The 25,504-nt window shown below is 44.0% G+C and overlaps 1 protein-coding gene across 3 annotated transcripts in view; it reads left to right on the top strand.

The window, feature by feature from the left end:
• LOC118372622 (piezo-type mechanosensitive ion channel component 2-like) overlaps positions 1–25,504 on the top strand; it is a 213,790-nt gene that overhangs the window by 60,980 nt on the left and 127,306 nt on the right. For all 3 annotated transcript variants that reach the window (XM_052483863.1, XM_052483862.1, XM_052483861.1), the window contains exons 3-4: positions 977–1,102; positions 15,800–15,842. In XM_052483863.1, the coding sequence (XP_052339823.1) occupies positions 977–1,102; positions 15,800–15,842 (169 nt within the window). The remainder of the gene's footprint in view (positions 1–976; positions 1,103–15,799; positions 15,843–25,504) is intronic.

Here is a 25,504-nt window from a genome sequence, read left to right as displayed (position 1 = left end):
TTTTATCATACTTTTTCCCTGCAAGACATCCAGACACCTCTGCTCTGCATCGTCCCCTAATCACTCCTATCAACATCTCTAAGCAACCCGTCCAATCAGCCATCAACCAGACAGTCGGCCAATCATCACTAGTTGTTGAGCTCTGTTTTATCCATCACATTTGACTTTAGAGGTCACCATGTGTTTAGGTTGGTCCAAACATGGATGGCCACCGGCCTGCCAAAACTATCACTGGGATATTACTGTCCCTGGTCAGCAGGGAAACCTGTAATACAGTACTGTATTAGGATTAATGGAGGCGGGTAACTTTATCCTGGCCTATTAGGATGGGACCAGACAGGTTAAGCTATGTGAACTGGAAACCATATAATAATAAATAATAATAATATATGCCATTTAGCAGACGCTTTTATCCAAAGCGACTTACAGTCATGTGTGCATACATTCTACGTATGGGTGGTCCCGGGAATCGAACCCACTACCCTGGCGTTACAAGCGCCATGCTCTACCAACTAAGCTACAGAAGGACCATATAACTATAACTATAACTATAACATATAACTGGGCTGTGAGGTCTCCACTCTGTCAATGACAAGCATCTAATGTTACCCTACAGTCGGTGGAGTATTGCGCGATGAATAGTTAGTTGCGAGTGTTTTTTTAGCTCTGTCATGCATTGAATATGATTTAGTAAAATGCATTGTGTTTTTAAAGTATGGCCTTACTGATGACATGAGACCAGTTATGAAATTGTTGAAATACAAATGTTTATTCGTCCTAATAAAGTTAACATTTTTCTCATAGTCTTATTACTCTTTCATCACGAGGAAAATCTGAACCATAACTAGGAAGTAGTTACACTACTCTACTATTTGACTTGACAGACCCTCTAATGTTGTGTAAACTATTCAATCTGAATTATGCAGTGGACCTCAGTATCCGAGAAACCTTAGAGGATCATTTCTCTCTCTTTCAGGTCACACAGGGTGCCTGGTTAAGTCCCTGTGCTTCACCGGTATGGCTTTCCTGCTGCTGCACATCATCTACCAGGTTACCATCAACAGTCTGCTAGCAGGAGACTACATAGAACCCAACTTCAACTGTGAGTACCAATCTTCTCTACTACACTCCCATTAAAGTGTGATGTCAAAAAATATATAATAATAAACAAATCAAAATATATAAACGCAATATGTAAAGTGTTGGTCCCATGTTTCATGAGCTGAACTATAGTATCCCAGATATTTTTTTACCTTGTACTGGGGACAATAAAAGGGTTGAAGTCTGTAGAGGGAGCATCCACCCCAGTAAGTGGGACATGGGCCGGCTGGGGCTGCAGGGTGGGGGTGAGCAGAGGTTACAGCCCAGTCCACGCCTAGATCAGGTTACCCACTGGCCCGACACCAGGTTTTTCAGACCAGAACCTGAGACCTGGTCTGCTTTGCGGCCCAACACAGGCCCCGCTGTTGCTGCTGCAAACCACTGGCACAAATCTCTCCGAGTAGCAATATAAGCCACAACATCTGCACTCAAGATGGGGATAAACATAATGAAAATAAAAAACTCCCTCACTCTCATGCTGCCCTGACAGAAGTGCATTCAAACCCCGACCGAAAATTTAGAGTGAAGGTGGTCTGTCTCACATGTAGAGTACAATCATAAAATGTTTTAAATTATGTGCGGGGTCTTCAAGTTGCATAAGAACCCTTGAAATACCCGTCTGACCCTAGTGTTAGCATGCACGGTGTTACGTCAAAAGACTTATCGAAAACAATCGATCAAAGAACTTCAGCGATTCACCAAGTTTTGAAAAACCAAGTGTAACTTTGTGTGCAATGTATATTTATTGGGTTAAAAAGTTTGAATTATGTATCACCTGTAAACCTCCGTCTAGACGCTGTTCTCTTGTAAACAGCTGAGTTAACATACTTTTTTCTCTCAAATACCACGGGACAATTCCAGAATACTGATGAAAATAGGCTGCCAAACATAATACAGTGGAAGTTACGGCAGTCCTGAAGTCAGTTGCAGTCAGAATGCAATGAACAGATAATATAAGCAGAAATAATATTGGACACTACAGAGGGTGCTCTTGGGTCGTGTACACTACAGACGGTGTTCTCGGGTAGTGTACATTACAGACGGTGTTCTCGGGTAGTGTACACCATAGACGGTGCTCTTGGGAAGTGTACACTACAGAGGGTGCTCTTGGGTAGTGTACACTACAGACGGTGCTCTTGGGTAGTGTACACCATAGACGGTGCTCTTGGGTAGTGTACACCAGAGACGGTGTTCTTGGGTAAATAATAGTGTTCACTATAGACGGTGCTCTTGGGTAGTGTACACTACAGACGGTGTTCTCGGGTAGTGTACACCATAGACGGTGCTCTTGGGTAGTGTACACCATAGACGGTGCTCTTGGGTAGTGTACACCATAGACGGTGCTCTTGGGTAGTGTACACCATAGACGGTGCTCTTGGGTAGTGTACACCATAGACGGTGCTCTTGGGTAAATAATAGTGTTCACTATAGACGGTGCTCTTGGGTAGTGTACACCATAGACGGTGCTCTTGGGTAAATAATAGTGTACACTATAGACGATGCTCTTGGGTAAATCATAGTGGACACTATAGACTGTGCTCTTGGGTAAATAATAGTGGACACTATAGACGGTGCTCTTTGGTAAATAACAGTGGACACTATAGACAATGCTCTTGGCTAAATAATTGAGGACACTATAGTTACAATCCATGACTGCAAAGCTACTTGGCTCGTTAGCTCTAGCTACACTGTAAGCTAGCTTGACGTACTAGAAAGTAATATAAACATGTTGAGAAAAAAGTTACTAAAAGAAACTTGTTTTATTATCTTCTGAATCAATTTGGTTGTCCTGTCTTGATTATAGAAGTTCTATTTTGCTATCTCACAAAATTAAAGAGATCTCTTTGACGCGACATTTAGTCAGTGAATCAGGCCTTCTCCATGGTCGTCAGAGACTCTTTCTGCCATACATGTCTTCAAACTACCGTAAAACCCCCTAAGTAAGCCCATACCGAAGGACATTTTTGAGTGGTTAAATGCTATGCCCTTAAACAATTCCCTTAGGTAAGTGAACATTATTCCTTAAGGGAAACACTTAAGATGTTTTATACAACCGAGCCTTGGCACTTCCTGTAATGCTCGTCAGAAGAAGAGGACCAAAGATGGTGTTCATGATTATTTATTCAAACTGAACACCGAAACAAAATAACAAAGTGGAACAAAACTAAACAGTTCTGTCTGGTGCAGAAACACAAAACAGAAAACAACTACCCCCAAAGGTGCGGACTCCGGCCTCCTTTACGGTGGCGGCTCTGGTGCGGGACGTAGACCCCCCTCCACCTCTGGCTCTCCCCACTTTGGTGGCGCCTCTGGTGCGGGGACCCTCGCCGCCAACCCCGGACTGGGGACCCTCGTTGCTGGCCCCGGACTGGGCACCCTCGTTGCTGGCCCCGGACTGGGCACCCTCGTTGCTGGCCCCGGACTGGGCACCCTCGTCGCTGCAGGCTCCGGACTGGGCACCGTCGTCGCTGCAGGCTCCGGACTGGGCACCCTCGTTGCTGGCCCCGGACTGGGAACCCTCGTTGCTGGCCCCGGACTGGGCACCGTCATCGCTGGAGGCTCCGGACTGGGCACCGTCGTCGCTGGAGGCTCCGGACTGGGCACCGTCGTCGCTGGAGGCTCTGGATTGGGCAATGTCGCCGCTGGAGGCTTCGGACTGGGCACCGTCGTAGCTGGAGGCTCCGGACCGGAGAACGTCGCTGCTGGAGGCTCCAGACCGGAGAACGTCGCTGCTGGAGGCTCCGGACCAGAGAACATCGCTGCTGGAGGCTCCGGACCGGAGAACGTCTCTGGAGGCTCCGGACCGGAGAACATCTCTGGAGGCTCCGGACCAGAGTCCGTCTCTGGAGGCTCCGGACCGGAGACCGTCGCTGGAGGCTCCGGATTGGAGGGCGTCATTGGAGGCTTCCTGCCATGACTCCTCACTGGAGGTTTTGTGCCATGACTACTCACTGGAGGCTTCGTGCCACGGATCATCACTGGAGGCTTCGTGCCATGGATCATCACTGGAGGCTTCGTGCCATGGATCATCACTGGAGGCTTCATGCCATGGATCATCACTGGAGGCTTCGTGCCATGGATCATCACTGGAGGCTTCATGCCACGGATCATCACTGGAGGCTTCATGCCATGGATCATCACTGGAGGCTTCGTGCCATGGATCATCACTGGAGGCTTCGTGCCATAGATCATCACTGGAGGCTTCGTGCCATGGATCATCACTGGAGGCTTCGTGCCATGGATCATCACTGGAGGCTTCGTGCCATGGATCATCACTGGAGGCTTCGTGCCATGGATCATCACTGGAGGCTTCGTGCCATGGATCATCACTGGAGGCTTCGTGCCATGGATCATCACTGGAGGCTTCGTGCCATGGATCATCACTGGAGGCTTCGTGCCATGGTTCATAGATAATATAACCCTCTCTATGGCCAGGGCGTGACACTTCCCTTCCATCCCCTATGTACTGGGCTCGGTTCCATAAAACATCTTATGTTAATTTCCACCTTATCTTTTTACTTAAAGTTTCCTTAACTTTAAGTCAGTTGCACAAAACATGTTAAGGCTAATTTCCCCCTTAAAATAAGTGAAAAAGTTAAGGGTGCCCATGAGGTCCCTTAAGTGCTTCCTTCAGTATGCATATTAATGTAAACAACATTTGTGTAAGTGAATTTTGCTTTCCTCTGCCCTGGTTTCAAAAGGAAAACATCCACCAGCTAGCTAGCTATGTAGCTAAATAGTGTGCACAATCCATGGCTACAAAGCCAGCTGGCCAGCTAGCTACCTACTCAGTAAATTAGCTTGATGTGCTAGAAACTAATAGAAACAAGTTGAGATAAAAGTAAACTAAAATAAATGTCTTCAAACTAACATGTCTAACTTGTCTTCAAACTACTGTAAAACCACAAATAGAACAATGACATTATGCCCTTACCTACAGAAATGTTTGAGTGGCTTTATGTATCGCCCTTAAATAATTCCCTTCGGTAAGGGACAATTATTCCTGAAGGTAAACACTTAAGATGTTTTGTGCAACCAGGCCCTGCCCTTCCATTTCTTATGTAGTGGCCCTTCTCTTCCATTCCTTATGTACTGGCCCTTCTCTTCCTTCCCTTATCTAGTGGCCCTTCTCTTCCATCCCTTATCTAGTGGCCCTTCTCTTCCTTCCCTTATCTAGTGTCCCCTCTCTTCCATTCCTTATGTAGTGGCCCTTCCATCCTTTATGTACTGGCCCTTCCATCCTTTATGTACTGGCCCTTCCATCCCTTATGTACTGGCCCTTCCATCCTTTATGTACTGGCCCTTCCATCCCTTATGTACTGGCCCTTCCATCTGTTATGTACTGGCCCTTCCATCCTTTATGTACTGGCCCTTCCATCTGTTATGTACTGGCCCTTCCATCTGTTATGTACTGGCCCTTCCATCCTTTATGTACTGGCCCTTCCATCTGTTATGTACTGGCCCTTCCATCCTTTATGTACTGGCCCTTCCATCTGTTATGTATGGGCTGTTCCATCCCCAACTAGTTCTCACAGTCTCACGTCAGTATTAGACGCTTATCCATGTTTCTTAAACATCAAATTAACTCCAAATTTTTAAGGTTAGGGTTAAATGCATTAACTCGGAAATCTTAAGGTTAGACATTAACTCAGAATGGTTAAGGTTTGGGATAGGCTTAAAACAAAAACTCAAAAACACCTTTCCATTGCTGGATTTGAACTTGCAACCTTTGTAATCAGAGACAGATGCTTACATCCATCCATCTTTCCCATCAACTATGAACTCGCAAAACCAAAACCAACTTGAAGGTTTCAGTGCTCACTGTTGCCCCTAGTTGCCGGTTTCCACATCAAATACTGACTTGTATCACGGATGACCTGGCTGTCCATCCCTTATCTACCGTTCCTTCCAACACAGAACATGACTGAATCCTTATATGATTGGATGATTTGTATTCCATCTGGATTCATGTCAGCTTACATTTCACTTATTCTTTTACTTAGAGCTAATGGACATGACCACATTGGTCCTCCGTGACAGGGCGGGTGTTGTACTGTGGTTGGCGTTGTAAGATGGACACCTGGGGAAGTGAACGCGAGTGTCTACGCCCCCAGACGTGGCAGCTGTCTCCCAGGGTCCTCAGCATGGCTCTCAAAGGTCAAAGTTTGGGGCCCCAGGGGAACCAATGGGAACCCAGCAGAGCACGGTGTGCTGGTGGTAGGCCCAGGCACACGTCAGACAGATGTGGGAGGTTGTTTGTGTGTCACTCTGCTTTGCCTCACTACATCAGTCCACCTCTGTTCCAGATCACCCTTTTATACTCTTATTTCACTCTCTGTCATTCCTGTTGATGTCTCATTCCTCCATGCTAGCGTTGTTTCTCATGTAGGCTACCTCTGCAAAATGCCCTCCGGAAACCCCGCCTCAATCATGTTCCTTCAGTTCCTTTGCGTTGTGACACGTTGTCGCCAAAGGTGTAAAGGTTAAGCTCCAGCATAGCTCCTGTCTCCTCTCTACTATACAGTAGTATGAAGAGCAAGTGGGGGTAGTACACTATAAAGTACTACCCCCAAACTGTGGCGGTAGTATACTATAATATACTACTGTATAGTATATTATATTATAACTATATTATTATTATTGTTCCCCAATGCTGGAAGGGGGCCCTGAGTGAAAACATTTCGGAACTCCTGCTCTAACTAACCTCTGTTGAATTTTGCTGTTACTCTTAGGTCATACTATTTACTCCCTGTTACAGTATACACTGAGTGTACCAAAGATTAGGAATGCCGTCCTAACATTGAGTTGAACCCCTTTTTGCCCTCAGAACAGCCTCAATTCGTCGGGGCATGGACTCTACAAGGTGTTGAAAGCGTTCCACAGGGATGCTGGCCCATGTTGATTCCAACGCTTCCCACAGTTGTGTCAAGTCGACTGGATGTCCTTTGGGTGGTGGACCATTCTTGATACACATGGGGAACTGTTGAGCTTTAAAAACCCAGCAGAGTTGCAGTTTTAGACAGAATTGGGTGCACCTGGCACCTACTACCATACCCCGTTCAAAGGCACTTCAGTCTTTTGTCTTACCCATTCCCCCTCTGAATAGCACACATACACAATCCATGTCTCAATTTTATTAAAAATCTGTCTTTTGGAGGCCTACCGAGTGGTGCAGACCTGGGTTCGATCCCAGGCTGTATCACAACTGGCCGTCATCAGGAGTTCCTTAGGGCGGCACACAATTGGCCCAGCGTCATTAGGGGAGCGTCGTTAGGGGAGTGTCATTAGGAGAGCGTCGTTAGGGGAGCGTCGTTAGGAGAGCGTTTCGTTAGGGGAGCGTCGTTAGGAGAGCGTCGTTAGGAGAGCGTCGTTAGGGGAGCGTCATTAGGAGAGCATCGTTAGGGGAGCGTCGTTAGGAGAGCGTCGTTAGGGGAGCGTCATTAGGAGAGCGTCGTTAGGGGAGCGTCGTTAGGGGAGCGTCATTAGGAGAGCGTCGTTAGGGGAGCGTCATTAGGAGAGCGTCGTTAGGGGAGCGTCATTAGGAGAGCGTCGTTAGGGGAGCGTCATTAGGAGAGCGTCGTTAGGGGAGCGTCATTAGGAGAGCGTCGTTAGGGGAGCGTCGTTAGGGGAGCGTCATTAGGAGAGTGTCGTTAGGGGAGCGTCATTAGGAGAGCGTCGTTAGGGGAAGGTTTGGCTGAGGGGGCTTTACTTGGCTCATCGTGCTCTTGTGGCGGGCCAGGTACCTATAGGTGGACCTTGGTCGTCAGTTGAATGGTGTTTCCTCTGACAGATTGGTGCGGTTGGATGTTAAGAAGTGTCGTTTGACGGGGCATGTTTCAGAGAATGCTTGATCTTTGCCTCCCAAGCCCATTGAGTTGCAGCGATGAGACAATATCTACTGATTAAATTGGATTGAACTTTCACCTGGTCAGTCACTGTTATGGAAAGAGCAGGTGTTCTCAATGTTTTGTACACTCAGTGAATATAAGGATAATATCATTGGAAACACTCATTACAATCCTTACAGAAAAAAACATATTATATTTCAGATGTGGAAAAAATGTGAAAACATTTGCAACACTTCACAGGTGATCACATGTATTCACATATGTAGTTTCATGTTAGCACATGTTGCTTTACATGTTGTCACATGTTATCACATTAACTTCACATAAGATCAAGATCGTGTGTTTTTGGAACACTGTGTGTGTTTCTGTCTGTAAGGGAATCCTCCACAGTAGCTGGTTGGACTCGATTTCTTAACCAGAATCATGATGATTGATATGGCCTCTAATCTGTAGCTACATTAACACAACACACTTACTATTAACTCACCTCTACTTCTAAAAGTTAGACATGTTGACAGTTTCCAATTATGGTACTGGTAAACTGACTTTATATTAAGTTACAGGCGCTCGTTATTGTTTTTCCTCACGCTAGTGACAGTTCTGTTCCATTTTCAGGGAAATGCTGCAGGGAGGACTTTCAGCATGATATAACCTACAACAGACTGTAGCACTGTGGTAATAACGTAGTGTCCCCGAAGAACACTGTGTTCAAACAAGCTATGGATTGATACTTTGGAGTCATTGTTTGGCCTTGCTGAAACGTCAGGGACCTGAACATCTGTTCTAGTAATAGCCTCGTTCTAATTCTATACCCTTTTGGGTTCCATGTAGAACCCTTTGGAACTGAACTGAAATGAACTGACACCAAGTGATGTTATAGAGAACATTGCCAACATCTATTTTCTACTGTCTCTAGATGGTGATCTCATATGGGGCTTTAAAACAAAAGTTTAGGTGGTTTTATCATGGGAATCAGTATTCACACTTTTATTGCTTTCTGACTTTCTATTCATAGCAGTAGACTAGAGTCTACTATCTCAAAGTGTGTCACGGAATCTCACATCTGTTTACTGCTGACAGGAGAACCTTACAGTACAATAAACCTGATTGGTTGGGGATGTTCTGCGCTGTGTTGAGTTGCAAGGGAGACAGAATCCATCAAATTCACACTTTGCTAATCTTGCACTGCGGAAAGAGGAGTTTAATTAGATCTTGTCAAAATGATGACATAATTTGTGGGCTTTTGTTTGGCTCTGCAATATATGTTATTGCAATCCAAGTTTACGACAGTGCGGGCTTGGTTGAATTCCAGCCTAGGATTTCAATTGAGCAAACTGATGTGAACTATGCCCGTATGAACTTTCACTTCTGACAGCATTTGATGCACTGCATTATGTTGAGGATCCCTGTTAGCAGCATTCAACAGTCAGCGGTTCATTGCAGTGCACTTCGTTGACCAGCAGCTATGACATCACAGCGCTAGCTAAGGGGGAAGCCAAGCCCAAACAAGAAGCACTCCTTCACACAGGGAAGGTTATCTGATTGTCCAACAGTCAACACCATTTCCTTTGTTTTTGTATTTCCTCCAGGTCCAAGTGGCCTTTGAGTATGTTATGGTGGTGTGTGTACTGCACTGTACTGTATGGGCATGAAGGGGGGGAGGGGTGGCTAGTCAACATGGCCTTAACAACAAGATACTAATAAACTTTAAGAAAACTTCACGAGGCGCACGCTCACTTATCGCCCTTGCCACTGTATCCTCACTGCACCCCGATGCGAGATCTGTGTATTTCCTGGTCTTGCACAAAAATGGCATCTCCCTGCCTCTGTCTCTGTTGGCAGGGAATACATCTCCACTGTATAGAATATTCCAGGGAGGGGGCATGCAGCCCTCAGAACGCTGAGTGAAGTGAAGGAGCGAGAGAGGGAGTGAAAACAAGTAGCCCTTCTGTGGAGGCAACCCTAGGTGAAGTCAGAGATGAAAGGTTTATTAAAAATGTGCCTGGCTGCTATAAGAGAGTGCTGTGGCGAGAGTAAGGGGCTGCTATGTGAAGAGAGACTGGGACTGGGACATCTGAGATAGTGTAGTCTACAGTTGAACTGCCCTTGTAATGTGAGGTAAGTCAAACGTGCGGGTTTTGTCTCCCGAGTGGCACAGCGGTCTAAGGCACTGCATGTCAGTGCTAGAGGCGTCACTACAGACCCTGATTCGATTCCAGGCTGTATCACAACCGGCCGTGATTGGGAGTCCCATCGGGCAGTGCACAATTGTCGTTAGGGTTTGGCCGGGTTAGGCTTACCTAATTAAATAAAGGTTAAATAAATAAAAAATACATTTTAAAAAAGTGGACCTATACCAAAATGTACCTTGAGAAAAGCCACAGATAAAATGTGGTGTCTGTTAAATTGATATTAAGAAGTTAATTTTTGAAACACTCCAGAAACCTACTTTTTGTATGTGCATCTTACTTCGTAAACTTTACTAGTAAAAATGACTAGTAGAAATAGTAGTGGTTGTACGAGCTCTGTTGGGCTTGTCAGGACACCAGCAACAAGACTTTTTCACCTATCACCACATTCAAGTGCAAAAATGACAAAACGTCCAAAAGGTGACTCCTGTTTTTGTCATTAATAGCTCTGAGTGTCCTGCTATAAAAGAATCCTCTTCCCCAGGATGTGCCGCCCAATTCACAACAAAAACACAACAACAAAAACAAGGAGAGGATGAGTCCTGACAACTTTCAGTTTCCACTAGCTACGTTATTGGTCAGAATTAATGTAAACAAAATGTCAAACCCAATAGTAACGTTGTAGATGTGTCCCACAGTAGGCTGTGTGGAGGTGGGAGGCGAAAAGCATCTGTGCCAGAGCTTCAGTCATATCTTCTCCCTCTGGATTGGGACCCCTTGTCCCGACTAATAACAGTGAAGAATAGTGAAATCTCGCAAAAAGATCTTGTTTCAAATCATCGATTTAGCGGCCTTGCCTTGAGTGGGCCTCTCGATTTGGCCCTCTACTGACTTGGCCTCGGATGTGTGCTTGGTCAGTCAGCGAGGGAGCTGCAGCCATGTTTACCAGGTGTACGTCCGTCCGTTTGTCTGTCCGTCTGTTTCCAATTGAATTGGAGAAGTAGAGGTTAAGATGAGGTCATCATGAAGAGACTTCCAGGAAGGAACAGGTCTTTATGTCTTTTGTCCTCTATCGCCATAACTACACAAAAACCCAATGTCTGTAAGCCCAACCAAAAACGCAATTAGCTCTCAGTACTGAAGCTTAACTATCCACAGAGGACCTCGGTCTTTGATATTCCCCCCCAAAAATTACACGACTGCAATTGAATCCCACAATGCACATAAACTGAAAGTATTTCCCTGTTTTCTTTTAAAGGAATTTCTATGGTAGTTTGCAGTTTTTTTTACAAGATGTCTCAACCACAATTTGTTTACATTGTCGAAGCATTGTACAGACTTGTAGGAGTCTGGTTTGGTACATTTCCCATGTTGTTCAGAAAGACTCTTTTGGGGTGTTTTAGGCCTTGTTTTCCCAGAACAGCCATCATCTGTAGAATAACCCATTTTCAGCCATATGAAAACATTGTGCTCCGCAGCACAGACAGCCTCTAAAATGGCTCACTCTCAGCAGAAGGAAACCACTGTTGTTTTTCTGCTGGGGGATTGTTTTTAGACTGTCGAGACCACAGGTGTTTCTGAATTGCTCATTGTTGTTTTGGAAAAAAATAACTGTTACAAGCTGTCTCGAATGAACACGAGAAATAGAAACTCAAAGAAAACTATTTGAGGGTCCTTTTGTTCTTCCTCGTGTCCTTCCTACCTTCCTAACAGCTTGCTCTCTCTCCTTTTTATGTGCTATTTGTATGGACACGCTGGAGGCCTCACTCTCGTCGTTTTATTGACCACCTCCTTTGAGTTATGACCTAATGCCCAGATGATTTCCACCATTCCTGTGACCATGACATCATAGAGTGATAAAGAGAGAAAGACTAAGGGAAGTAGCAGTAAATCTGCACTAAATTTACTACGTACAGCAATCGGTGTTAGGCTAACCCAGGTATGTAGCATGATCTAGGCAGGGGCGTTGTATCCGTCTTGACAGACAAGTGTTATAATTAGGACTTCTGAGGCTTTGTTGATCCACCAGATCTACCAGATCACTGTCCAGGGGTACAGTATATACAGGGAATACCAGTACCAGATCACTGTCCAGGGGTACAGTATATACAGGGAATACCAGTACCAGATCACTGTCCAGGGGTACAGTATATACAGGGAATACCAGTACCAGATCACTGTCCAGGGGTACAGTATATCAGGGAATACCAGTACCAGATCACTGTCCAGGGGTACAGTATATACAGGGAATACCAGTACCAGATCACTGTCCAGGGGTACAGTATATACAGGGAATACCAGTACCAGATCACTGTCCAGGGGTACAGTATATACAGGAATACCAGTACCAGATCACTGTCCAGGGGTCAGTATATACAGGGAATACCAGTACCAGATCACTGTCCAGGCGTACAGTATATACAGGGAATACCAGTACCAGATCACTGTCCAGGGGTACAGTATATACAGGGAATACCAGTACCAGATCACTGTCCAGGGGTACAGTATATACAGGGAATACCAGTACCAGATCACTGTCCAGGGGTACAGTATATACAGGGAATACCAGTACCAGATCACTGTCCAGGGGTACAGTATATACAGGGAATACCAGTACCAGATCACTGTCCAGGGGTACAGTATATACAGGGACTACTTTGTCCCTTCTCTTTGACACTCTCTCTCTCTTTCTCACTTTGTCCCTTCTCTTTGACACTCTCTCTCTCTTTCTCACTTTATCCCTTCTCTTTGACACTCTCTCTCTCACACTTTCTCCTCTCTTTCTCTCTTTCTCTCTTTCTCACTTTGTCCCCACGCTCTCTTTCTCTCTTTCTCACTTTGTCCCCACACTCTCTTTCTCTTTCTCACTTTGTCCCCACTCTCTCTCTCTCACTTTGTCCCCTCTCTCTCTTTCTCTCTCTCTCTCTCTCTCTCACTTTGTCCCCTCTCTCTCTCTCTCTCTCTCTCTCTCTCTCTCTCTCTCTCTCTCTCTCTCTCTCACTTTGTCCTCTCTCTCTCTCTCTCTCCTCTTCACTTTGGCCCCACTCTGACACTCTTTCTCTCATGTAATATGTATACTGTAGCTGCTGACTAAAGATAATGCAAAATAACACCTGTTGGTTTGGAGGCCTTTGAATAACAAGGGATAGGTTAGTATGTCACTGAAAATAACTAACTACTGTCATCCTGCAGTCTGCCCATAGGCTTTTTCCTTGTGGAGATAGAGGGACTAAAATTCTACTTATCTTTTCAGAGACAAACATTTTTAGCCAAATTTAGAGTTTATTTTTACCAGAGCATTGTAAGTAACTTTTAAAAATGATTTTATATTGTAAATCCAAAGTTGGCCTATTCCCATTAGCCCAGTTTTTACACTTAACAATACGCGCTTTCACTGTTACGCTCTGAGACATTCTTCTACATGGGGTCATTTACCACTTTAATGGACAAATGCATTATTCTGTCAGGCCTGAATCAATTTACTGAACCTACTATAAGCATCCAGAAATATAAACACACAAATCTAAAGCAACGCGAGGCGCCACCACTCCTGTGACGGATGGACTTTTTCAGACGTTGAAAACCTGGACTCTTTACATCAGCTGAGTCAGAAAACCTCCATATTCACCGTAGTTAGAAAACAGCTCATCAAACACGCATGACATTTTCCCATGTGCCCCGGCATAAATCTGGGTCCATAATATTGTATTAATGAGAGAATAAATTCACATGGATGTATGATCTTGGTTTGGCAGCACTTCATCATTGGAGTGCGTTATGGTTGTAGCCTTCCCTCATAGACAATGTCCAGGCTGTATTATAACCATAACATTTTGGGGTGGCGGAGAGTGAAGGGGGGTGGGGGGGGTGCACATGATGTAAGCGAGAAACTGACGTAAACAAACGCCCCCTCCTCTTTATTGGCTTCGCCATGGGAACAATATAATGGGGATTCATTAAAGGAACCTTGCATAGTTCGCTGTCTTGCAGCCAATAGCAACACATACAGTACATTAATCGTAGTATACTTTGCCAATCGTCATAGCACAGGTGATGTATCCATCAGAGAGAAACGTATACTGAACAAAAATATCAATTTGTTTGATTAGCTATAGTTCATATAAGGAAATCAGTCAATTTAAATAAATTCATTAGTTCCTAATCTATGGATTTCACATGACTGGACAGGCCCACCCACTTGGGAGCCAGGCCCAGCCAATCAGAATGAGTTTCCCCCCATTACAGACATAAATACTCCTTAGTTTCACCAGCTGTTTGGGTGGCTGGTCTCAGACGATCCCACAGGTGAAGAAACCGGATGTGGAGGTCCTGGGCCGGCATGGTTACACCTGGTCTGCAGTTTGGAGGCCAGTTAGATGTACTGCCAAATGTTCTAAAAGAACGTTGGAGGCGGCTAATGGTAGAGAAATGAACATTTAATTATCTGGCAACAAGTCTGGTGGACACTCCTGCAGTCAGCAAATCAACTGTATTGTGTGACAAAACTGCACATTTTACAGTGGCCTTTTATTTTCCTAAAGGTGCACGTGTGTAATGATCATGCTGTTTAATCAGCTTCTTGATATGCCACACCTGTCAGGTGGATGAATTATTTTGGCAAAGGAGAAATGCTCACTAACAGGGATGTAAACAAATGTGTGCACAAAATTTGAGAGAAATAAGATTTTTGTGCGTATGGAACATTTCTCTGGGATCTTTTATTTCAGCTCATGAGACATGGGACCAACACTTTACATGTTGCGTTTATATTTTTGTTCAGTATTCTTGCTGGTAGCTGGCATCAAAACAGCTGAGCCAGAACATGTCTTCTCATCCGTGGAGGGCCTATAGCCAGCCAATTAATGAGCAGACGACAGAGCTAATTAGCACTGACTCATTGATCTGTCGTTAGGGTAACTATCCTCAGATCAGATGGGAGGATAGGGGTGCGGGGGCAGTGAGTTGGGAGTTCGCACTTAGCTGTAAGACAGCTGTAAATCCCAACTCTCTCACCCGGAGGGGGCCTTTCGCATACATGGAAATGTCCCTGGAAACAAAAAGCCCATCAGCCCAAAGACTTTCAAGAAAATAAAAAGGTAGTTTGATTTGCCCCGCGTCATTAAATCAATGTACAGCAGAGTTGCTTGTCATAAACACACTCGGTCTGAAGTATGTTCAAACAAGAGGGAGGAGAAGGGAAGAGAGGAGAGCGAAAGGAATCGTCTGCTAATTGCATGAGTCGTGTGAGTCACAGAGGATGACAGCTTACTGTGAGGCGGAGTGTGTTCCAAGAGGCTGTCGAGGTGCATGGCCGCCCCCGTGTGAGTGTGTGTTTGTATGGTTCACCTTCACTAACATTTGGTTTAGACCTGTGTCATAATGAGGGTCAGTGTGCATGTGAAACCACTGGATTCAAGATTCAATTCTTCATGTATGTAATCTGGGAATCATTTGAAAAGATGAAGTGTGTTTGCACCCCGGTGTGTCCATAGAAAGTGTATCCAGTCCAAAAATAGATAGCATGCACTTTTTTCAGTGTATGCTAATGTTGCTCAGGTCTTCAACGCTCATTGCTGAATAATGGGGAGGCTCTGCAGGAAGTGCTTCAGGAAGGCATGCCATTTGGGCAGTCACCATCTTGAATCCATCTCAAGAGTTTTGAATAATGGTCCACTCTGTTGAATGAAAATTTAGACGTCTATGTTTTGTCTTTTTTTTCAGGTTCAACATGGGAGAAGTCGGTGCGACAGCTGGGCTTGGAAAGGTAAGAGACCAATGCTTTTACATTTAATCAAACTAGTCTACTAGTGTATATAGCACAGTTTAATTTGTATACAGTGCATTCGGAAAGTATTCAGATCCCTTGACCCTAACCCTTTATCCTAACTCCTAACCTTAATTAAACCCTGCGCCTAGCCTTGCTAACGTTAGCTATCATTAGCCACAACAAATTAGAATTTGTAATATATCATACATTTAGCTCATTTGCAATACACTGTATTCACGGTGCAGGGGTCTAAGGCACTGCATCTCAGTGTTTACAGACACCCTGGTTCAATTTCGTAATTGGGAGTCCCATAGGGCGGCGCACAATTGGCCCAGCGTCGTCCGGGTTTGGCCGGTGTTGGCCGTCAATGTAAATAAGAATTTGTTCTTAACTGACTTGTCTAGTTTAATATATATATTTTTTGTTTTTGTGTGGGTAAGGGGTGAGTATCCTCCCACCCCTTACATAAGGGCAAGAAAAGTTGACTTATTCTAATGTACATCACAACTATGCATTCTAAGGCATAGTGTCACAGTACTGAAGATTTTCAATTGAGCTCAACTGAATGATTACGTTTAAGTTTACATGCAAATACACAAGTTAAAAAACAGTGGCTGAACACAAACAGTCCAAGTTCCATTCTCATCACTCTGGTGGGGCTTAATTGCAGCACACAGACGAGTGTGTTTTCCCAAGTGAGTCATCCATAGGCCCTGCTGCTCAGCAATGGTTCTGTCAGGAGCGTGACTTTAGCTATGTTTCCATTCACTTTTTTCCAGAGATTTTTTGTTGACATTTAGAAAGTGTGCATTGAAAATAAATGCAAAAATCGCCTGCTATGTTGGGTGGATCACTAAAAACAACTGGACGTAATGACGTCACACAAACATGTGACGTTGATCTGTTTCACATCTCAGGTAGCCCGCAAAAGCCACTGTCTTGATACACTATATATACAAAAGTATGTGGACACCTCGTAAAATTTGTGGATTCGGCTATTTCAGCCACAACCATTGCTGACAGGTGTATAAAATCGAGCACACAGCCATCAAATCTCAATAGAATAACAGCGTATAGCCTAGTGGTTAGAGCGTTGGACTAGTAACCAAAAGGTTACAAGATCGAATCCTTGAGCTGACAAGGTACAAATCTGTTGTTCTGACCCTGAACAAGGCAGTTAACCCACTGTTCCAGGCCGTCATTGAAAATAAGAATGTGTTCTTAACTGACTTGCCTAGTTAAATAAAGATAAAATATATATGTTTTTTTTTTTAAATCAGTTAGTCAAATTTCGACCCTGCTAGAGCTTCTGTAACTGGTCAACTGTAACTGCTGTTACTGTGAAGTGGAAAAGTCTAGGAGCAACAACGGCTCAGGCGGGAAGTGTTTGGCCGCATAAGCTCACAGAATGCGACCCGCCGAGTGCTAAATCGTGTAGCGCGTAAACATCATCTGTCCTCGGTTGCAACACTCACTATCGAGTTCCAAACTGTCTCTGGAAGCAACGTCAGCACAAGAACTGTTTGTCGGGAGCTTCTTAAAATGGGTTTCCATGGCCGAGCAGCCTCACCAAGCCTAAGATCACCATACGCAATGCCAAGCATCGATTGAAGTGGTGTAAAGCTTGGACTCTGGAGCAGTGGAAATGCGTTCCCTGGAGTGATGAATCACACTTCACCATCTGGCAGTCTGACTAATAAATCTGTGTTTGCCAGATGCCAGGAGAACGCTACCTGCCTGAATGTATAATGCCTACTGTAAAGTTTGATGGAGGAGGAATAATGGTTTGGGGCTGTTTTTCACGGTTCAGGCTTAGTTCCAATGAAGGGAAATCGTAACGCTACGGCATACAATGACATTCTAGACGGTTCTGTGTTTCCAACTTTGTGGCAACAATTTGGGTAAGGCCCTTACCTGATTTAGCATGACAATGCCCCCGGTGTGGAAGAACTTGACTGGCCTGCACAGAGCCCTGACCTCAACCCCATCGAACACCTTTGGGATGACTTGGAACGCTGACTGTGAGCCAGGCCTAATCGCCCAACATCAGTTCCCGACCTGAATGGAAGCAAGTCCCCACAGCAATGTTCCAACATTTAGTGGAAAGCCTTCGCAGAAGAGCGAAGGCTGTTATAGCAGCAAAGGGGAGACCAATTCCATATGAATGCCCATGATTTTGTAATGATATGTTCGACGAGCAGGTATCCACATACTTTTGGTCATGTAGTCGATTTCAATGGGTTTATATGATTCATTGAAATGACCATTTAACAGCAGGAAATATCCCAGACTTTACCTTTAATGTGGATTTGTGATGCTGCTTTCTGTGAACATAGACAGATACATTTTGATCGACATAACATCAACAGACAGACATCGGGACCACAACAGAGAGACGTATTGTGACCACAGCATCTGCCATTCTCCCAAATATAATATATAAAAAAATCTAAATGTCAAATATAATCTCATGTCTAAATACGGACATCCAAACAAAGTATTGACAGATGTCAGTCCATTTTCTCCCTTCCAGGCATATTATGGTTAGAAAACAGACGTCTCATTCACTATGAGGGTTAAGTCATGAGTACACACTGTCCAAGGCTTTATTGATGCATTCGTATGCTTGAAAGCGAGATACGTGCCTCGTCCCAAGCTGTGTTTAGCTGGAACGGCCAGCCGTAAAATAATAGACTCAGCCAAAGCAGAGGTTTGGTGTTTTCTCAAGTCTGCACCCAAACTACATTGTGTCATGACGATTGTAGTGGGCGTTTATTTTCCCAGCATCGGCTGTTATTATGGTTGGTGTGGCCGACGGGTTCACAGACATTACGATTGTTTAACTGTCGATCATATCCTTATGCCACATGTGGTGTAAAAATAATAAATCGTCCCAGTCTTCCGCGCTGTGCCGCGAGGCTAATTAGCACGACCATTACAGGGTTTCCAAGGTGATCCATAGCCACAGGTGCTGTGATGTCACCTGCCCAGTATTGAAAGTGTTACTGCTCACTTGGTTAAAGCAACAGCCGAAGGGGCAAGGGCCAACCTTAATGTTTAGAGTCATATTGCCGCCATGAGGGAAGCTACTGGCATTCCTCAGGGGATAATTATTATTTTATCTGGTGGGGGGTGGGTGGGTGGGTGGGTGGGGGGTAACTATGACAGCCGTTCCCATGGCTCCCTGTCTGTCTGTCTCTGTCTGTCTGGGAAATTAGCAGGACTGAATCTTGATTACCTCTGTTGACATATGGGCTTAGCCTAATGGCCTTGTTGATATCTTTTGGCACACTCTATAACAGGTGTGTCAAACATAAGGGCCATGAAGATGTCTAATCTGGTCCGTGGGGGCTTTGAGTTGAAACATTTATTTGTACTTATTTATTGTATTTCTTTGGTGGTGGTTGTGGGGGGAGGGGAGTGAAGTCAATATGCTTTAAACTGTGTAGAAATTATAATAGACCTACTACATTCATACAGTTTCTTGATCGTTTCCAGCTAATCTCAAAAATTAAAGATAGAGAGTCAGGGAGCGTTGGAAATTCCAAAAATTATGGATAAAGGAATTATTTTGACGCCGTGGAAATACAATCAATTTTCAGCTCCGGCCCCCCAGACCTTGTTGAAAACCATATGTGGCCCCTGGGGCAAAGTGAGTTTGACATCCCTGCTCTATAGAATTCCTACATAGATATTTGCAACCTGCGATGCCACACTATAAACAAAATGATCACAGGTGTGAGAGACAAAAAACTAGAGAAATGAAAGGCGATGATAGACATTAGAACACTTCATTGGATCTTTTCTGGTATGTCAGTATGCAGTCCCTCAGGTGTATACTGCTACTGCACCTCTCCTCCTATTGCATTGTTTGAGTCTGGGAGGCAGGTGAGTGACGCTGATGAATGTGTACCAGACAGGAACCTGTGGAGCCCACTGAGTGATTGGAGTGGCCTGACCTTAGAATGAAGCTCCGGGTTTCACATTACTGTACATACAACACTGGAAAGCAAGACTGAGAGCGACTGTACCAAGGGAGGACCATTACGGGCAAAAGAGGCTTCAAATGAACATGACAATTTGTTTTATATTGGGAAACCAGAATGTCTATGTTATTGTGATGAAAGGTAGTTAGTCACAATCTCAGATGTATGAGTGTAACGGTTTTCTTCCGTGGAAGGAAAGGAGGACCAAAATGCAGCATGGCTATTTGAATTCATGTTTAATAAAAAGATAAACACAAACGTACCGTGAAAACCTAAACAGCCTTATCTGGTGCAAACAAACACAGAGACAGGAAGAATCACCCACGAAACAGTCAAAGAATATGGCTGCCTAAATATGGTTCCCAATCAGAGACAACGATAAACACCTGCCTCTGATTGAGAACCACTTCAGGCAGCCATAGACTATTCTAGACAACCCCACTATACCACAACCCTAATACCTACAAAACCCCAAGACAAAACACACCACATAATTAACCCCATGTCACACCCTGGCCTTACCAAAATAATAAAGAAAACACAAAATACTAAGACCAGGACTTGACAACGAGGCCAGTTGTACATTTCTACATTTCTCTTAACAAATCACTGGTTACTGGCCCTCATTGACTATGAGTTTGACATATTATTTTACGGTGAAGAAGTATGTGTCATCTACAGTACTTTTCTTTTCAACAGCCTCCCCGTCTGATGTTGTGTCTCAGTGTGTGTGTGTGTGTGTGTGTGTGTGTGTGTGTGTGTGTGTGTGTGTGTGTGTGTGTGTGTGTGTGTGTGTGTGTGTGTGTGTGTGTGTGTGTGTGTGTGTGTGTGTGTGTGTGTGTGTGTGTGTGTGTGTGTGTGTGTGGTGTGTGTGTGTGTGTGTGTGTGTGTGTGTGTGTGTGTGTGTGTGTGTGTGTGTGTGTGTGTGTGTGCGTGCGTGTGTGCGTGTGTGTGTGTGTGTGTGTGTGTGTGTGTGTGTGTGTGTGTGTGTGTGTGTGTGTGTGTGTGTGTGTGTGTGTGTGTGTGTGTGTGTGTGTGTGTGTGTGCGTGCGTGTGCGTGTGCGTGTGGCGTGTGTGGTGTGTGTGTGTGCGTGTCTGGCGTGCGTCTGCGGCTCCTGTTTGTAACTGGCTGGAGGTTACAGCTAAGCAGAAGCAGTAGCAGTTGACGTAATATGACTGACTGTCTGTCTGTGCTGTGTTATGATCTCCATATGTGAGTGTTAGGCAGACAGTCACTGACCCAGACTATGAAGGCTCTCTATCATCCACATTTCTAGCTTTAAATCCAGAACAACCTTTCCTATCAAATGTAAAACGTCAACTGTAAGTTCGACTTTGATGTATTTACTGTAGCGCACATGTGCTGTTGTGTTCCCCTCAGTAGAGTGAAATGAATTGGCTTGGATTTTGGAAGGCTTTGTTGTAAGAGCTGGGTCCTCTTGATCGATGGTCAGAAAAGAATTGGCCACTACCATCCAAGTGATTGTTCTTGAGGCAATTACCCATGCCCTCCACTTGCAATTTAAACTGATACATTCATATCTTACACTGCTCACTTCTAAAGTGGATACCTACTCAACTGAAGTGTAAAGTTTGGAGACAGCGGCCGATGTGACAGATGGGCAAATCCATGACCTGGAATCAGCCCGAACTAAAGCTAGAAGGGGAAATCAATCTCCTAAAAAAGATAATAGAATCACTCTGAAATGATTCAGAATACAACACATAGGTTTTCCACTGCCAAGGAGGCTCAAGGCTTCTTGGAGAAGCACATCAAGCCCAACACACAAGGGAAGGAACCGACAGATCTAGGCTAACCCCAATTTGACTGGCTCAATATTATGCTTTACACGCACACTCAGTCAAACAGTTTCGCCTGTGGCTGTGATGCTGCTCTCAGCATAAGTCAATGATGAGGAAACATCCCTCAATTGAGTAAAATGAACACTATTATTATTATTATTATTAATGCTGAACATTGGACTTCATTATAATTATATTGCCTATGGTACAGGACATTTAGACAACGATGGCTTCTCTGCAATTAATGAACAATGCTTCCTTGTGGGGCTACAGCACATTGAATCCCTATGGGTTAAATTGTTTAGGCTAGATCATTAGGCTATAACTAGGACTGCAAATGGCTCTGATATGAGTAATATTACTACACAGATCATACACGTAACATTAGCTAGCGAGCCAGACAACTAACGTTAGCTAGTTACAGTAACTAACAGTCAGCTTTAACATGATTTAAAACGACTTTCTGACAAAATTAGAAACGTATAATATCTGAAAATGTAGCTGCAGTAGCTAGACTCTCTTACCCAAATACATGGATGAATGATTCTCCTTATCTGTCACGGTTGCCATGGTTGTCCTTAGTTTGAAGATGTAATCCGGAGACAGGTGTGTTCTCTTTTTGACTCCCTCCGCATATTTGCAGTCAAACACCTGAATTTTCTCCATCTCACTAGCTGTCATACTCTACTTCCACCGGGCATTCCACCCATTTCAAAACTCGCTCCTCCAGAAAGTGGAGAGCAGTAGCAACACTTTTGCAGTTCTTCATGATATCTTTCAAAAAAGCCGTGTTAGAAAGCATTACCTACACATACTGAGCAGCTCATGTTATAGACAGACGCGTGCTACATGACAGACGAATCCGAACTCATCTCTTGGCATGTCCATTATCTCAGCCAATAAAGGCTAGCGAAACCAACTAGGCTCATAATTTAACGATTGTATTTTTATTTACAGATGACATACAAGTTTGTTATTAAGGCACATGAACGTTCGCATGTTCCAGAAGGCATTTCTGCCCCCCAAAAAATACAACTTTGAAATGCTTCTCCTGTGATGTAGTGACGCGCAACATTTTCTTAGTTTCCTGAAACGAGTCACATATACCAATGCTCCAAGAAACACACCTGTTCCAAAAGGACTCAGAATAGAATAGAGAACCAATTGGACAAAATGGCAGCTTTTTTATTAGCCCCATGCAAAAATGAAGGTGTAACCATACTGTAAGAAACTCAAAATTACGATCATGGGTAAAGGCGAAGACCAAGAAGGTAGAATGACTTTTCTTAAATGAATAGACTCCAAATTCTTATGATCCTGCGTTTTATTGTTGGGATTAACTGAATTTTGTCTGGTTATTGGGACTGACAGGAATTCCATTTTGGACATTTAATAAGACCAACTACAATCCACACGCAACCAAGATTCTCCAGCATGTACTTTGTGTTTACAACCTCATTGATGTCTGGCGAGTACACAATTCTAAAATAAAATAGTATATTTTCTACTCAAATTAGATTCTCATGAATCGATTTCATTCTATTATCTACTATATTAAACTATATTAAAATATATATCTATTCTGTTTCATAAAAAAAAAATAGAAATTCGACATATGAGCTTGTCTGACCACCAGACGTACTACTGCCAACTTCATATTTCCGAATCTCCTAAAAGAGCCACAAGATGGCGTTTCAGTGTTTCATTATTACAAAATCCTACATTGTTTAAAATGTAACTAAAATAATTTATAATGATCAATAAAAATGTAGTCGATGGGATGCCACCAAAGATGTTATAAAAAATAATGCAACTGCATTTGCATCTGGGTTGAATAAATCACAATTAAAGAAAACATCTGATTTTGAAATGATGTTAACTGTTAGAGCGTTCTCAACAATCACTCTTTCTAGACCAGGTAGCTATTACTATTTCCAGAGTCAAAACATAACTTAATTTATTGATAAGACAGAGAGCAGAATTTGCCATCCATCAAGTAAGATTCAACAATTACTTCCACGGTAATCGTCCCAGTCATTTACTAGTCAACAACCTACGCAGTAATGATCATTTAGCTATCCCTCTTCTATAAAGAACTGTACACCTCTGATTGTAAATCCACACCAAGACAGACCCAAGTACTTTCAAAAATAATTAAGAACCCCTCTTCTCTCAAAAGAGGAAGTCACCTTTCTGGGAGCCCAAAGCTCTCTCAATGAACTTAAAAGGGCATTTCAAAAGGGCATTGGATAGCATGAATAAAGGCACCGGGACGGTATTCCTCCTGAAACCCATTTAAAATGTTGGAATCAATTTGGTCCGCTATTACTCCATATGATTAATACAAACGTTTACAAAGGTTGATCTGTGAGAGATGTGAATACAGCCCTAATTTAGCTTTTATTAAAAGCTCAATTTCGCCTTTGCGAGTCTTATTATCCACAGAACCTCATGCCAAGGAAATTCTTCAATCTAAGGAAATAACGGCAATTTCCCCAAAATCTACTGATCATCTTATTTTACACAGACGGTATTTCATTATTTTACTATCTAGACGATGTATCTCAATTGCTCCCAAACTAATTGAAGATCATAGATACATTCAGCTTCATCTCAAGATATAGAGCTAACTAAATCAGCCCTACATCTCTAATTATGGAATCCCAATTGTTTTCCATTTAAAACATTTGGGAGAAGATATATTTCCTTCCTTAGTTAAAAACCATTGCCTTCAACTTTAACAGAATGCTCAAATCAATTCCATCCGACCTCAGAAGATGGAATAATGTTTCAGTTGCTTTAACCAGAAGAAAATCTGTTGTCAAAATGAATATATTGCCTCGGCTGAATTTCTGTAGTTCAATGCTTCCCATGGCTCCACCTTCTGGCTTCTGGGATAAAATTGATAGTGCGGTTTTAAAATGTATATTGCAAGGTACACAATCCCGGATAAAATGAATACATTTACAAAGAGGGAAATAATGTAGGAGGACTATCCATACCAAACTTCAAATTGGCACTAACATTTCATCCTGAATTGCTTCAGACATGATTCTTCTGCCCCATGGCTGAGTACATAGAGAAATATGGTGTCTCCTATTGCTCGGGAAGAGGTGGTCTTCACTGATATATCCCTTAAACAATGTTATTGTAAAGACTCACACCCTCAAACACCTAGATCCCCTGAAAGCAGCTCACTCTCCAGATCCCAGTCACCTGAATTCTAATCACCTGTTCACACACCTGTATGTCATTATCACACACTATTTAGTTCAGTTCTTTGCACCCCGTCACTGTGAGGTATTGTTTGTTTTGTGACACATGGCTTTCAGAGCGCTGTTTTTCCCATGAGTTACTCCTTCCGTGTATGACAGTTTTTGCCTGTTCCCTGCCTGTACTTTAGCCTATTGGATTACCTGTTATTTACCTATTGCCTGATCTCCGCACTACGTTACTAGCCTTTTCCCTGCCTGTACTGTTGCCTTTTGGACCCCCTGTGTATGACCTTCTGCCTGCCCCTGGACCCAGCTACCTGCCTCCTCCTGTGTATGACCTTCTGCCTGCCCCTGGACCCAGCTACCTGCCTCCTCCTGTGTATGACCTTCTGCCTGCCCCTGGACCCAGCTACCTGCCTCCTCCTGTGCATGACCTTCTACCTGGACCCTGGACCCAGCTACCTGCCTCCTCCTGTGTATGACCTTCTGCCTGCCCCTGGACCCAGCTACCTGCCTCCTCCTGTGTATGACCTTCTGCCTGCCCCTGGACCCAGCTACCTGCCCCCTCCTGTGTATGACCTTCTGCCTGCCCCTGGACCCAGCTACCTGCCCCCTCCTGTGTATGACCTTCTGCCTGCCCCTGGACCCAGCTACC

This window comes from Oncorhynchus keta, chromosome 28, assembly GCF_023373465.1.
Source record: "Oncorhynchus keta strain PuntledgeMale-10-30-2019 chromosome 28, Oket_V2, whole genome shotgun sequence".
Taxonomy (NCBI): domain Eukaryota; kingdom Metazoa; phylum Chordata; class Actinopteri; order Salmoniformes; family Salmonidae; genus Oncorhynchus; species Oncorhynchus keta.
This window is presented reverse-complemented; position numbering and strand designations above follow the sequence as displayed.